The 13,868-nt window shown below is 55.4% G+C and overlaps 1 protein-coding gene across 1 annotated transcript in view; it reads left to right on the forward strand.

The window, feature by feature from the left end:
* Positions 1 to 4,335: 4,335 nt before the first annotated feature.
* LOC147120752 (beta-galactosidase-like) overlaps positions 4,336 to 13,868 on the forward strand; it is a 36,374-nt gene continuing 26,841 nt past the window's right edge. The window contains exons 1-3 of the mRNA XM_085984252.1: positions 4,336 to 4,507; positions 5,406 to 5,506; positions 8,579 to 8,645. Of these exons, the coding sequence (XP_085840378.1) occupies positions 4,388 to 4,507; positions 5,406 to 5,506; positions 8,579 to 8,645 (288 nt within the window). The 5' untranslated portion in view covers positions 4,336 to 4,387. The remainder of the gene's footprint in view (positions 4,508 to 5,405; positions 5,507 to 8,578; positions 8,646 to 13,868) is intronic.

The following is a 13,868-nucleotide window of genomic DNA, read 5'->3' on the forward strand; positions in this document are numbered from 1 at the left end:
GTTTTGGGTATTGAGCAGCACTTTGCAGGTTTATTTTGATTTGATCTTCCTTGCATCGATTTAGAAGAGACTGTGGGGGCTGCACTCGGAGCTCTTTCCCTGGGCTTCTCCATTGCTCTTTCCAGCAGATTTGATGTACAGGTCTCTCCAGGCCAAGATTCAAGGCTGCAATGAGCAGGATGTGGATGGAGAGCAAGATCGACCCTCCCCTTTAAGAACTGGCCGGCGCCAGTGTGTCTGTGTTCCATTGCTGACTGACATCACATGAGCTTCGCCAGCGCTCTGAGGTAGCGCCTCGCTCCTCGGCGTCAGCGCCTTAAGAGAGGTGTGTAGCACCTGATTTAGCGCTCCAATCACCTCCAGGGGCGATAGAAGCCAAGTTTGCAGTCCGAGGCGATAATTAGCGCCAGGCGCTAAACTTTGCGCCCAGTCAATAATTGCGCCCCAAATGGGGCGATACCGAATTTCTCCCCCCAAAAGTCTTCTATAGGCATATAAATAGTAAAAGGGTAGTAAGAGGAGGGGTGGGGCCGATTAGGGGCCAAAAAGGAGACCTACACATGGAGGCAGAGGGTATGGCTGAGGTACTAAATGAGTACTTGGCATCTGTCTTTACCAAGGAAGAAGATGCTGCCATAGACACAGTAAAGGAGGAGGTAGTTGAGATACTGGATGGGATAAAAATTGATAAAGAGGAGGTATTAGAAGGGCTAGCTGTACTTAAAGTAGATAAATCACCAGGAGCAGATGGGATGCATCCTAGGATGCTGACCGAATTGAGGGCAGAAATCACGGAGGTACTGGCCACAATATCCCAATCCTCCATAGATACAGTGGTGGTGCCAGAGGACTGGAGAATTGCAAATGTTACACCATTGTTCAAAAAAGGGTGTAAAGATAAACCCAGCAACTACAGGCCAGTCAGTTTAACCTCGGTCGTGGGGAAGCTTTTAGAAACAGTAAACAGGGACAAAATGAACAGTCACTTGGGGATTAATTAAGGAAAGCCAGCACGGATTTGTTAAAGGCAAATCATGTTTACCTAACTTGATTGGGTTTTTTGATGAGGTAACAGAGAGAGTTGATGAGGGTAATGCAGTTGATGTGGTGTACATGGATTTCCAAAAGGCATTCGACAAAGTGTCACATAATAGGCTTGCCAGCAAAGTTGCAACCCATGGAATAAAAGGGACAGTGGCAGCATGGATACGGAATTGGCTAAGTGACAGGAAACAGAGAGTAGTGGTGAACGGTTGTTTTTCGGACTGGAGGAAGGTATACAGTGATGTTCCCCAAGGGTCGGTACTAGGACCACTGCTTTTCTTGATATATTTTAATGACTTGGACGTGGGTGTACAGGGCACAATTTCAAAATTTGCAGATGACACAAAACTTGGAAATACAGTGAACAGTGAGGAGGAGAGTGATAGACTTCAGGAAGACAGAGACAGGCTGGACACGTGGCAGATGAAATTTAACGCAGAAAAGTGTGAAGTGATACATCTTGGTAGAAAGAATGAGGAGAGGACATATAAACTAAAGGTACAATCCTAAAGCGGGTGCACGAACAGAGAGACCTGGGGGTAAATGTGCACAAATCGTTGAAGGTGGCAGGGCAGGTTGAGAAAGCGGTTAAAAGAGCTTACGGGATCCTGGGCTTCATAAATAGAGGTATAGAGTACAAAAGCAAGGAAGTGATGATGAACCTTTATAAAACACTGGTACGGCCTCAACTGGAGTATTGTGTCCAATTCTGGGCACCGCACTTTAGGAAGGATGTGAAGGCCTTCAAGAGGGTGTAGAAAAGATTTACAAGAATGGTTCCAGGGATGAGGGACTTCAGTTACGTGGATAGACTGGAGAAGCTGGGGTTGTTCTCCTTGGAGCAGAGAAGATTGAGAGGAGATTTGATAGAGGTGTTCAAAATCATGAGGGGTCTGGACAGAGTAGATAGAAACTGTTCCCATTGGCGGAAGGGTCGAGAACCAGAGGACACAGATTTAAGGTGATTGGCAGAAGATCCAAAGGCGACATGAGGAAAACTTTTAGGATTTAGTGGTTATGATCTGGAATGCACTGCCTGAAAGGGTGGTGGGGGCAGATTCAAATCACTACTTTCAAAAGGGAGTTGGATAAGTATTTGAAGGAAAGAAATTTGCAGGGCTCCGGGGAAAGGGTGGGGGAGTGGGACTAGCTGAAGTGTTCTTGTAGAGAGCCGGCACAGGCTCGATGGGCCGAATGGTGCTGTAACCTATGGGGGTGAGTCTGACAGATTGAGGGTGAGGGTGGATTTCAGAGGTTGGGGGTGGATTTGAGTGTTTGGGGTTGGGGCAGTTCACATGCTGGCAGTGCTGGGGTGCAGTTTAGTCTTTCCTCTGTTTCCCGCTCCCCCATCCTCTCAATAATTCAGGCCGGCCTGTTCCTTTCCTGGAAGGGTGAGTCTGTGGGCCGTTGCCAGCACTCGCCTCAGGACAGGCCACTGACTGTGCCCCTTTGTCCCTGCGTGCTGTTCACAAGTCTGCCTTCATCCCTGGCCCTGACCTTTCGCAGTGTCTGATTCCTGGAAGGAGAGGGGCTGAGCGATGTGTTGTAAACAGGCTGCCTTACTGTGGGTTCTGTGGCTGTAAAGGAAAGCTTCATCTGTGCATTCTGCGCATATCTTCAGCCTGATGTCATGTTGCTGACAGCGTGTCAGAGCCCCAGAGGCCCTCAACCTTTGCGAGTGGCAGTCAGTGACACGAGCCTTTGTGTGTGTTGGGACAGTGGTGGAGGAGAAAGGACGAGTGAGTGGGCCCACCGACCAGCTGACAGTCACATAGCAGCGCCTCTGTCAGGAGCTGACTGCAAATCAGAAAAACGCTGATTTATGGAAAACACAAATCATTTCAAAATGTTCAGTGACAGTTGTTCCAAGGCCAGCGAATATCTGGGATCCCAATCTCTCCTCGCCCGAAGGCTCTGACTCGCACTGGGGGGTGGGTTACTCGGGCACCGTCTAACCATGGGTACCTCACTCTAGTGGTACTCGGGCCCCGGACTCTGGGGTACGGAGCTGTACCCCTCGGGCCCCGGACTCTGGGGTACGGAGCTGTACCCCCGGACTTTGGGGTACGGAGCTGTATCCCCCGGGCCCCGGACTCTGGGGTACGGAGCTGTACCCCTCGGGCCCTGGACTCTGGGGTACGGAGCTGTATTCCCCGGGCCCCGGACTCTGGGGTCCGGAGCTGTACCCCTCGGGCCCCGGACTCTGGGGTACGGAGCTGTACCCCTCGGCCCCGCACTCAGGGGTACGGAGCTGTGCCCCTCGGCCCCGGACTCTGGGGTACGGAGCTGTACCTCCCGGGCCCCGGACTCTGGGGTACGGAGCTGTACCCCTCGGGCCCCGGACTCTGGGGTACGGAGCTGTATCCCCCGGGCCCTGGACTCTGGGCTACGGAGCTGTACCCCTCGGGCCCCGGACTCTGGGGTACGGAGCTGTACCCCCCGGGCCCCGGACTCTGGGGTACAGAGCTGTACCCCCTCGGCCCCGGACTCTGGGGTATGGAGCTGTATTCCCCGGGCCCCAGACTCTGGGGTACGGAGCTGTATCCCCCGGGGCCCCGGACTCTGGGGTCCAGAGCTGTATCCCCCGGGTCCCGGACTCTGGGGTACGGAGCTGTACCCCTCAGGCCCTGGACTCTGGGCTACGGAGCTGTACCCCTCGGGCCCCGGACTCTGGGGTACGGAGCTGTACCCCCCGGGCCCCGGACTCTGGGGTACAGAGCTGTACCCCCTCGGCCCTGGACTCTGGGGTATGGAGCTGTATTCCCCGGGCCCCAGACTCTGGGGTACGGAGCTGTACCCCTCGGCCCCGGACTCTGGGGTACGGAGCTGTATTCCCCGGGCCCCGGACTCTGGGGTACGGAGCTGTACCCCTCGGGCCCCGGACTCTGGGGTACGGAGCTGTACCCCCCGGGCCCCGGACTCTGGGGTACGGAGCTGTATCCCCCGGGGCCCCGGACTCTGGGGTCCAGAGCTGTATCCCCCGGGTCCCGGACTCTGGGGTACGGAGCTGTACCCCTCGGGCCCTGGACTCTGGGGTACGGAGCTGTACCCCTCGGGCCCCGGACTCTAGGGTACGGAGCTGTACCCCTCGGCCCCGGACTCTGGGGTACGGAGCTGTACCCCTCGGGCCCTGGACTCTGGGGTACGGAGCTGTATCCCCCGGGCCCCGGACTCTGGGGTACGGAGCTGTACCCCTCGGCCCCGGACTCTGGGGTACGGAGCTGTACCCCCGGACTCTGGGGATGTGCCTGCTTTCTGTCCCCCACCCCGCCTCGCTCTGCGAGGGGTCACTGACGCTCCTCTCCCTGCGTTTCAGGCTGCAGATTCCCGGGATTCCATATCCATGGCACTCTATTCCCAGTGTTTCTCGTGGATCATCAGGAAAATCAACACAAAGATCAGAGGGAAGGACAGCTTCAAATCCATCGGCATCCTCGACATCTTTGGCTTTGAGAACTTCGAGGTGGGTCAAGAGTTCAGCTGGTAACTGAGGAGAGATAGGGAGCTGTCCCCATGGCCTCCTGTGCAGCCAAAGCTGAGGGGTGAAGGGTCGCGGAGTGGGGGTGAGGGGTCGCGGAGTGGGGGTGAGGGGTGGAGGAGTGGGAGAGAGGGGTGGAGGAGTGGGAGGGAGGGTCGAAGAGCGGGGGTGAGGGGTTGAGGAGTGGGAGAGAGGGTCGAAGAGCGGGGATGAGGGGTTGAGGGCAAGGGCTGAGGGGTGGAGAAGCGGGGTGAGTGGTGGAGGAGCAGGGTTGAGGTGTCGCGAGTGGGAGAGAGGGGTGGAGGAGCGGGGGTGAGGGGTCGAGGAGCAGGGGTGTGGGGTCGAGGCGCAGGATTGAGGGGTCGAGGAGTGGGGATGAGGGGTCGAGGAGCGGGGGTGAGGGGTCGAGGAGCGGGGGTGAGGGGTCGAGGAGTGGGGGTGAGGTGTCGAGGAGTGGGGTGAGGGGTCGAGGAGCGGGGTGAGGGGTCGAGGCGCAGGATTGAGGGGTCGAGGCGCAGGATTGAGGGGGCCAAGAAGTGGGGATGAGGGGTCGAGGAGCGGGGGTGAGGGGTCGAGGAGCGGGGGTGAGGGGTCGAGGAGCGGGGGTGAGGGGTCGAGGAGCGGGGGTGAGGGGTCGAGGAGCGGGGGTGAGGGGTCGAGGAGCGGGGGTGAGGGGTCGAGGAGCGGGGGTGAGGGGTCGAGGAGCGGGGGTGAGGGGTCGAGGAGCGGGGGTGAGGGGTCGAGGAGCGGGGGTGAGGGGTCGAGGAGCGGGGGTGAGGGGTCGAGGAGCGGGGGTGAGGGGTCGAGGAGCGGGGGTGAGGGGTCGAGGAGCGGAGGTGAGGGGTCGAGGAGTGGGAGGCTGACACTGTCCGTCTCTCCACAGATTAACCGGTTCGAACAATTCAGCATCAACTTTGCTAACGAGAAATTGCAGGAATATTTCAACAAGCACATCTTCTCTCTGGAACAGCTGGAGTACAACAGGTGAGACCACACAGACCAACACGCCGACCCCCCACCCCCGACCCCGCTCCAGACCCCAACTGACCACCAACCCCCCAACCACGCTCACCAATGCCCCGACCCCACCCCAACTCTAATCTGGACCCCTCCCGACCCACAAACCCACTCCGACCCCACTCCCAATTCTCTCACCCCCACCGAACCACTGACCCCCCGACACCCTGACCCCACCCCCGATCTCAAACACTGACACCACCCCTGGCCCCCCCGGGGAAAGTGGCACTCCCCACACTCAACGACTCACACCCACCGACTCACACCCAGCGACTCACACTCACCGACTCACCCCCACCGACTCACACCCAGCGACTCACAAACACCGACTCACACCCAGCGACTCACTCCCAGTAACTCACACTCGCCGACTCACACCCACCGACTCACACTCACCGACTCACACCCAGCGACTCACAAACACCGACTCACACCCAGCGACTCACTCCCAGTAACTCACAAACACCGACTCACACCCACCGACTCACACCCAGCGACTCACACTCACCGACTCACCCCCACCGACTCACACCCAGCGACTCACAAACACCGACTCACACCCAGCGACTCACTCCCAGTAACTCACACTCGCCGACTCACACCCACCGACTCACCCCCAGCGACTCACACTCACCAACTCACACCCAGCAACTCACAACCACCGACTCACACCCAGCGACTCACACCCACCGACTCACACTCAGCGACTCACACCCACCGACTCACACTCAGCGGCTCACACTCAGCAACTCACACCCACCGACTCACACTCAGCAACTCACACCCACCGACTCACACTCAGCGACTCACACTCAGCGTCTCACACTCACCGACTCACACCCACTGACTCACACCCACCGACTCACACTCAGCGACTCACACTCAGCGACTCACACCCACCGACTCACACCCACCGACTCACACTCAGCGACTCACACTCAGCGACTCACACCCAGCGACTCACACCCAGCGACTCACACTCAGCGACTCACACCCAGCGACTCACACTCAGCGACTCACACCCACCGACTCACACTCAGCGACTCACACTCAGCGACTCACACCCACCGACTCACACTCAGCGACTCACACTCAGCGACTCACACCCAGCGACTCACACTCAGCGACTCACACTCACCGACTCACACCCAGCGACTCACACCCAGCGACTCACACCCAGCGACTCACACTCAGCGACTCACACCCAGCTACTCACACTCACTGACTCACACCCAGCGACTCACACCCAGCGACTCACACCCAGCGACTCACACCCAGCGACTCACACGCAGCGACTCACACTCAGCGACTCACACTCACTGACTCACACCCAGCGACTCACACTCAGCGACTCACACGCACCGACTCACACTCACCGACTCACACTCACCGACTCACACTCAGCGACTCACACCCAGCGACTCACACTCACTGACTCACACTCAGCAACTCGCACTCAGCGACTCACACGCACCGACTCACACTCACCGACTCATACTCACTGACTCACACTCAGCGACTCACACTCAGCGACTCACACTCAGCGACTCACACTCAGTGACTCACACCCATCGACTCACACTCACTGACTCACACCCACCGATTCACACTCAGCGACTCACACCCATCGACTCACACACAGCGACTCACACCCAGCGACTCACACCCAGCGACTCTCACTCACCGACTCACACCCAGCGACTCACACCCACCGACTCACACCCAGCGACTCACACTCACCGACTCACCCCCACCGACTCACACCCAGCGACTCACACCCAGCGACTCACACCCAGCGACTCACACCCACCGACTCACAATCACCGACTCACACCCAGCGACTCACACTCGCCGACTCACACTCGCCGACTCACACCCAGCGACTCACACCTGCTGACTCACACCCACCGACTCACACCCACCGACTCACCCCCAGCGACTCACACTCACCGCCTCACCCCCAGCGACTCACACTCACCGCCTCACACTCAGCGACTCACACTCACCGAATCACACCCAGCGACTCACACCCACCGACACAAAACCAGCGACTCACACTCAGCGACTCACACTCAGCGACTCACACCCACCGACTCACACTCAGCGACTCACACCCACCGACTCACACCCACCGACTCACACCCACCGACTCACACCCACCGACTCACACCCACCGACTCACACTCAGCGTCTCACACCCACCGACTCACACCCACCGACTCACACCCACCGACTCACACCTAGCGACCCACCGACTCACACCCACCGACTCACACCCACCGACTCACACCCAGCGGCTCACACTCACCGACTCACACCCAGCGACTCACACTCACCGACTCACCCCCGTGACTCACACCCAGCGACTCACACCCAGCGACTCACACTCAGCGACTCACACCCAGCGACTCACACCCAGCGACTCACACTCACTGACTCAATTCAATTAAATTCAATTCAAATCGCTTTATTGGCATGACAAGGTACATCTTATGTTGCCAAAGCATCGAAAAACATTTATGGTTGAACACATAAACGCAGATCTATCCATACAGTGTATAAACAGATATATCCCTGAGTGTATAAATATACATTCGTATAATTTGTATATACTCTTTTCTTAGATTTAGTGGTTGTCCCTCTGTTTATGGCAAGCTGTAACATAGTGTGCCGCTAAGGTTACACAATATCTCTGTTCCCCCAGTAGGTATGGGAGTTTTTGGTCGTCATTCAAATTTCTGAATTCAGGGCATTTTGTGTGAATTTTTGGTAGAAATTCTCCGTGATGCCCTGATATTTTCCACAAGCTGTGAGGAAGTGCATCTCTGTCTCCACCACTCCCTGACTGCAGTGAGAGCATATCCTGTCCTCTCTTGTCAGCCTGGTCTGCCTGTGTCTGCCTTTTTCGATGGCCAGGCTATGTTCACTAAGTCTGTACACCCACTGACTCACACCCAGCGACCCACCGACTCACACTCAGCATCTCACACTCACCGACTCACACCCAGCGACTCTCACTCATTCTCTTTATCTCTGCAGAGAAGGAATGAGCTGGGAAGCGATTGATTGGATGGATAATGCCGAGTGTTTGGACCTGATTGAAAAGGTAGGAAGCCTGACAAATCCCAAGAACTACAATCCAAAGAAATAGCCCAAAAATACCTGATTGCTCCCGGCTTAATGCCCACACAACAAACCTGCTCCTAAATCAGCACCACATCCACAGCACTACTCACAGATACACTCTGTATCTAACCCGTGCTGTACCTGCCCTGGGATTGTTTGATTGGATAGTGTAGAGGGAGCTTTACTCTGTATCTAACCCGTGCTGTACCTGCCCTGGGAGTGTTTGATGGGACAGTGTAGAGGGAGCTTTACTCTGTATCTAACCCGTGCTGTACCTGCCCTGGGAGTGTTTGATGGGACAGTGTAGAGGGAGCTTTACTCTCTATCTAACCCGTGCTGTACCTGCCCTGGGAGTGTTGGATGGGACAGTGTAGAGGGAGCTTTACTCTGTATCGAACCCGTGCTGTACCTGCCCTGGGAGTGTTTGATGGGACAGTGTAGGGGGAGCTTTACTCTGTATCTAACCCGTGCTGTACCTGCCCTGGGAGTGTTTGATGGGAAAGTGTAGAGGGAGCTTTACTCTGTATCTAACCCGTGCTGTACCTGCCCCGGGAGTGTCAGATGGGACAGTGTAGCGGGAGCTTTACTCTGTATCTAACCCGTGCGGTACCTGCCCTGGGAGTGTTTGATGGGGACAGTGTAGAGGGAGCTTTACTCTGCATCTAACCCATGCTGCACCTGCCCTGGGAGTGTTTGATGGGGACAGTGTAGAGGGAGCTTTACTCTGCATCTAACCCGTGCTGTACCTGCCCTGGGAGTGTTTGATGGGACAGTGTAGAGGGAGCTTTACTCTGTATCTAACCCGTGCTGTACCTGCCCTGGGAGTGTTTGATGGGACAGTGTAGAGGGAGCTTTACTCTGTATCTAACCCATGCTGTACCTGCCCTGGGAGTGTTTGATGGGACAGTGTAGAGGGAGCTTTACTCTGTATCTAACCCGTGCTGTACCTGCCCTGGGAGTGTTTGATGGGACAGTGTAGAGGGAGCTTTACTCTGTATCTAACCCGTGCTGTACCTGTCCTGGGAGTGTTTGATGGGACAGTGTAGAGGGACCTTTACTCTCTATCTAACCCGTGCTGTACCTGCCCTGGGACTGTTTGATGGGACAGTGTAGAGGGAGCTTTACTCTGTATCTAACCCCGTGCTGTACCTGCCCTGGGATTGTTTGATGGGACAGTGTAGAGGGAGCTTTACTCTGTATCTAACCCGTGCTGTACCTGCCCTGGGAGTGTTGGATGGGACAGTGTAGAGGGAGCTTTACTCTGTATCTAACCCGTGCTGTACCTGCCCTGGGAGTGTTTGATGGGACAGTGTAGAGGGAGCTTTACTCTGCATCTAACCCGTGCTGCACCTGCCCTGGGAGTGTTTGATGGGGACAGTGTAGAGGGAGCTATACTCTGCATCTAACCCGTGCTGTTCCTGCCCTGGGAGTGTTTGATGGGACAGTGTAGAGGGAGCTTTACTCTGTATCTAACCCCGTGCTGCACCTGCCCTGGGAGTGTTTGATGGGACAGTGCAGAGGGAGCTTTACTCTGTATCTAACGCGTGCTGTACCTGCCCTGGGAGTGTTTGATGGGACAGTGTAGAGGGAGCTCTACAGTGTATCTAACCCGTGCTGTACCTGCCCTGGGAGTGTTTGACGGGACAGTGCAGAGGGAGCTTTACTCTGTATCTAACCCATGCTGTACCTGCCCTGGGAGTGTTTGGGACAGTGTAGAGGGAGCTTTACTCTGTATCTAACCCGTGCTGTACCTGCCCTGGGAGTGTTTGATGGGACAGTGTAGAGGGAGCTTTACTCTGTATCTAACCCGTGCTGTACCTGCCCTGGGAGTGTTTGATGGGACAGTGTAGAGGGAGCTTTACTCTGTATCTAACCCATGCTGTAGCTGCCCTGAGAGTGTTTGATGGGACAGTGTAGACGGAGCTTTACTCTGTATCTAACCCATGCTGTACCTGCCCTGGGAGTGTTTGATGGGACAGTGCAGAGGGAGCTTTACTCTGTATCTAACCCCGTGCTGTACCTGCCCTGAGAGTGTTTGATGGGACAGTGTAGAGGGAGCTTTACTCTGTATCTAACCCTGTGCTGTACCTGCCCTGGGAGTGTTTAATGGGACAGTGTAGAGGGAGCTTTACTCTGTATCGAACCCATGCTGTACCTGCCCTGGGAGTGTTTGATGGGACAGTGTAGAGGGAGCTTTACTGTGTATCTAACCCGTGCTGTACCTGCCGTGGGAGTGTTTGATGGGACAGTGTCGAGGGAGCTTTACTCTGTATCTAACCCGTGCTGTACCTGCCGTGGGAGTGTTTGATGGGACAGTGTCGAGGGAGCTTTACTCTCTATCTAACCCATGCTGTACCTGCCCTGGGAGTGTTTGATGGGACAGTGTAGAGGGAGCTTTACTCTGTATCTAACCCATGCTGTACCTGCCCTGGGAGTGTTTGATGGGACAGTGTAGAGGGAGCTTTACTCTGTATCTAACCCGTGCTGTACCTGCCCTGGGAGTGTTTGATGGGACAGTGTAGAGGGAGCTTTACTCTGTATCTAACCCGTGCTGTACCTGTCCTGGGAGTGTTTGATGGGACAGTGTAGAGGGAGCTTTACTCTGTATCTAACCCCGTGCTGTACCTGCCCTGGGAGTGATTGATGGGACAGTGTAGAGGGAGCTTTACTCTGTATCTAACCCGTGCCGTACCTGCCCTGAGAGTGTTTGATGGGACAGTGTAGAGGGAGCTTTACTCTGTATATAACCCGTGCTGTACCTGCCCTGGGAGTGTTTGATGGGACAGTGTAGAGGGAGGTTTACTCTGTATCTAACCCGTGCTGTACCTGCCCTGGGGGTGTTTGATGGGACAGTGTAGAGGGAGCTTTACTCTGTATCTAACCCATGCTGTACCTGCCCTGGGAGTGTTTGATGGGACAGTGTAGAGGGAGCTTTACCCTGTATCTAACCCGTGCTGTACCTGCCCTGGGAGTGTTTGATGGGGACAGTGTAGAGGGAGCTTTACTCTGTATCTAACCCCTGCTGTACCTGCCCTGGGAGTGTTTGATGGGACAGTGTAGAGGGAGCTTTACTCTGTATCTAACCCGTGCTGTACCTGCCCTGGGAGTGTTTGACGGGACAGTGTACAGGGAGATTTACTCTGTATCTAACCCGTGCTGTACCTGCCCTGGGAGTGTTTGATGGGACAGTGTAGAGGGAGCTTTACTCTGTATCTAACCCGTGCTGTACCTGCCCTGGGAGTGTTTGATGGGACAGTGTAGAGGGAGCTTTACTCTGTATCTAACCCGAGCTGTACCTGCCCTGGGAGTGTTTGATGGGACAGTGTAGAGGGAACTTTACTCTGTATCTAACCCATGCTGTACCTGCCCTCGGAGTGTTTGATGGGACAGTGTAGAGGGAGCTTTACTCTGTATCTAACCCATGCTGTACCTGCCCTGGGAGTGTTTGATGGGACAGTGTAGAGGGAGCTTTACTCTGTATCTAACCCGTGCTGTACCTGCCCTGGGAGTGTTTGATGGGACAGTGTAGAGGGAGCTTTACTCTGTATCTAACCCGTGCTGTACCTGTCCTGGGAGTGTTTGGTGGGACAGTGTAGAGGGAGCTTTACTCTCCATCTAACCCGTGCTGTACCTGCGCCCTGGGAGTGTTTGATGGGACAGTGTAGAGGGAGCTTTACTCTGTATCTAACCCGTGCTGTACGTGCCCCGGGAGTGTTTGATGGGACAGTGTAGAGGGAGCTTTACTCTGTATCTAACCCGTGCTGTACCTGCCCTGGGAGTGTTTGATGGGACAGTGTAGAGGGAGCTTTACTCTGTATCTAACCCGTGCTGTACCTGCCCTGAGAGTGTTTGATGGGACAGTGTAGAGGGAGCTTTACTCTGTATCTAACCCCGTGCTGTACCTGCCCTGGGAGTGATTGATGGGACAGTGTAGAGGGAGCTTTACTCTGTATCTAACCCGTGCTGCACCTGCCCTGAGAGTGTTTGATGGGACAGTGTAGAGGGAGCTTTACTCTGTATATAACCCGTGCTGTACCTGCCCTGGGAGTGTTTGACGGGACAGTGTAGAGGGAGCTTTACTCTGTATCTAACCCGTGCTGTACCTGCCCTGGGAGTGTTTGATGGGACAGTGTAGAGGGAGCTTTACTCTGTATCTGACCCGTGCTGTACCTGCCCTGGGAGTGTTTGATGGGACAGTGTAGAGGGAGCTTTACTCTGTATCTAACCCGAGCTGTCCCTGCCCTGGGAGTGTTTGATGGGACAGTGCAGAGGGAGCTTTACTCTGTATCTAACCCATGCTGTACCTGCCCTGGGAGTGTTTGATGGGACAGTGTAGAGGGAACTTTACTCTGTATCTAAGCCGTGCTGTACCTGTCCTGGGAGTGTTTGGTGGGACAGTGTAGAGGGAGCTTTACTCTCTATCTAACCCGTGCTGTACCTGCCCTGGGAGTGTTTGATGGGTCAGTGTAGAGGGAGCTTTACTCTGTATCTAACCCGTGCTGTACCTGCCCTGGGAGTGTTTGATGGGACAGTGTAGAGGGAGCTTTACTCTGTATCTAACCCGTGCTGTACCTGCCCTGGGAGTGTTTGACGGGACAGTGTAGAGGGAGCTTTACTCTGTATCTAACCCGTGCTGTACCTGCCCTGGGAGTGTTTGATGGGACAGTGTAGAGGGAGCTTTACTCTGTATCTAACCCGTGCTGTACCTGCCCTGAGAGTGTTTGATGGGACAGTGCAGAGGGAGCTTTACTCTGTATCTAACCCCGTGCTGTACCTGCCCTGGGAGTGATTGATGGGACAGTGTAGAGGGAGCTTTACTCTGTATCTAACCCGTGCTGTACCTGCCCTGAGAGTGTTTGATGGGACAGTGTAGAGGGAGCTTTACTCTGTATATAACCCGTGCTGTACCTGCCCTGGGAGTGTTTGACGGGACAGTGTAGAGGGAGCTTTACTCTGTATCTAACCCGTGCTGTACCTGCCCTGGGAGTGTTTGATGGGACAGTGTAGAGGGAGCTTTACTCTGTATCTAACCCGTGCTGTACCTGCCCTGGGAGTGTTTGATGGGACAGTGTAGAGGGAGCTTTACTCTGCATCTAACCCGTGCTGTACCTGCCCTGGGAGTGTTTGATGGGACAGTGTAGAGGGAGCTTTACTCTGTATTTAACCCGTGCTGTACCTGCCCTGGGAGTGTTTGATGGGACAG

Source organism: Somniosus microcephalus, chromosome 4, assembly GCF_052327205.1.
Source record: "Somniosus microcephalus isolate GS21.2 chromosome 4, FLI_Smic_1.0, whole genome shotgun sequence".
Lineage (NCBI taxonomy): Eukaryota > Metazoa > Chordata > Chondrichthyes > Squaliformes > Somniosidae > Somniosus > Somniosus microcephalus.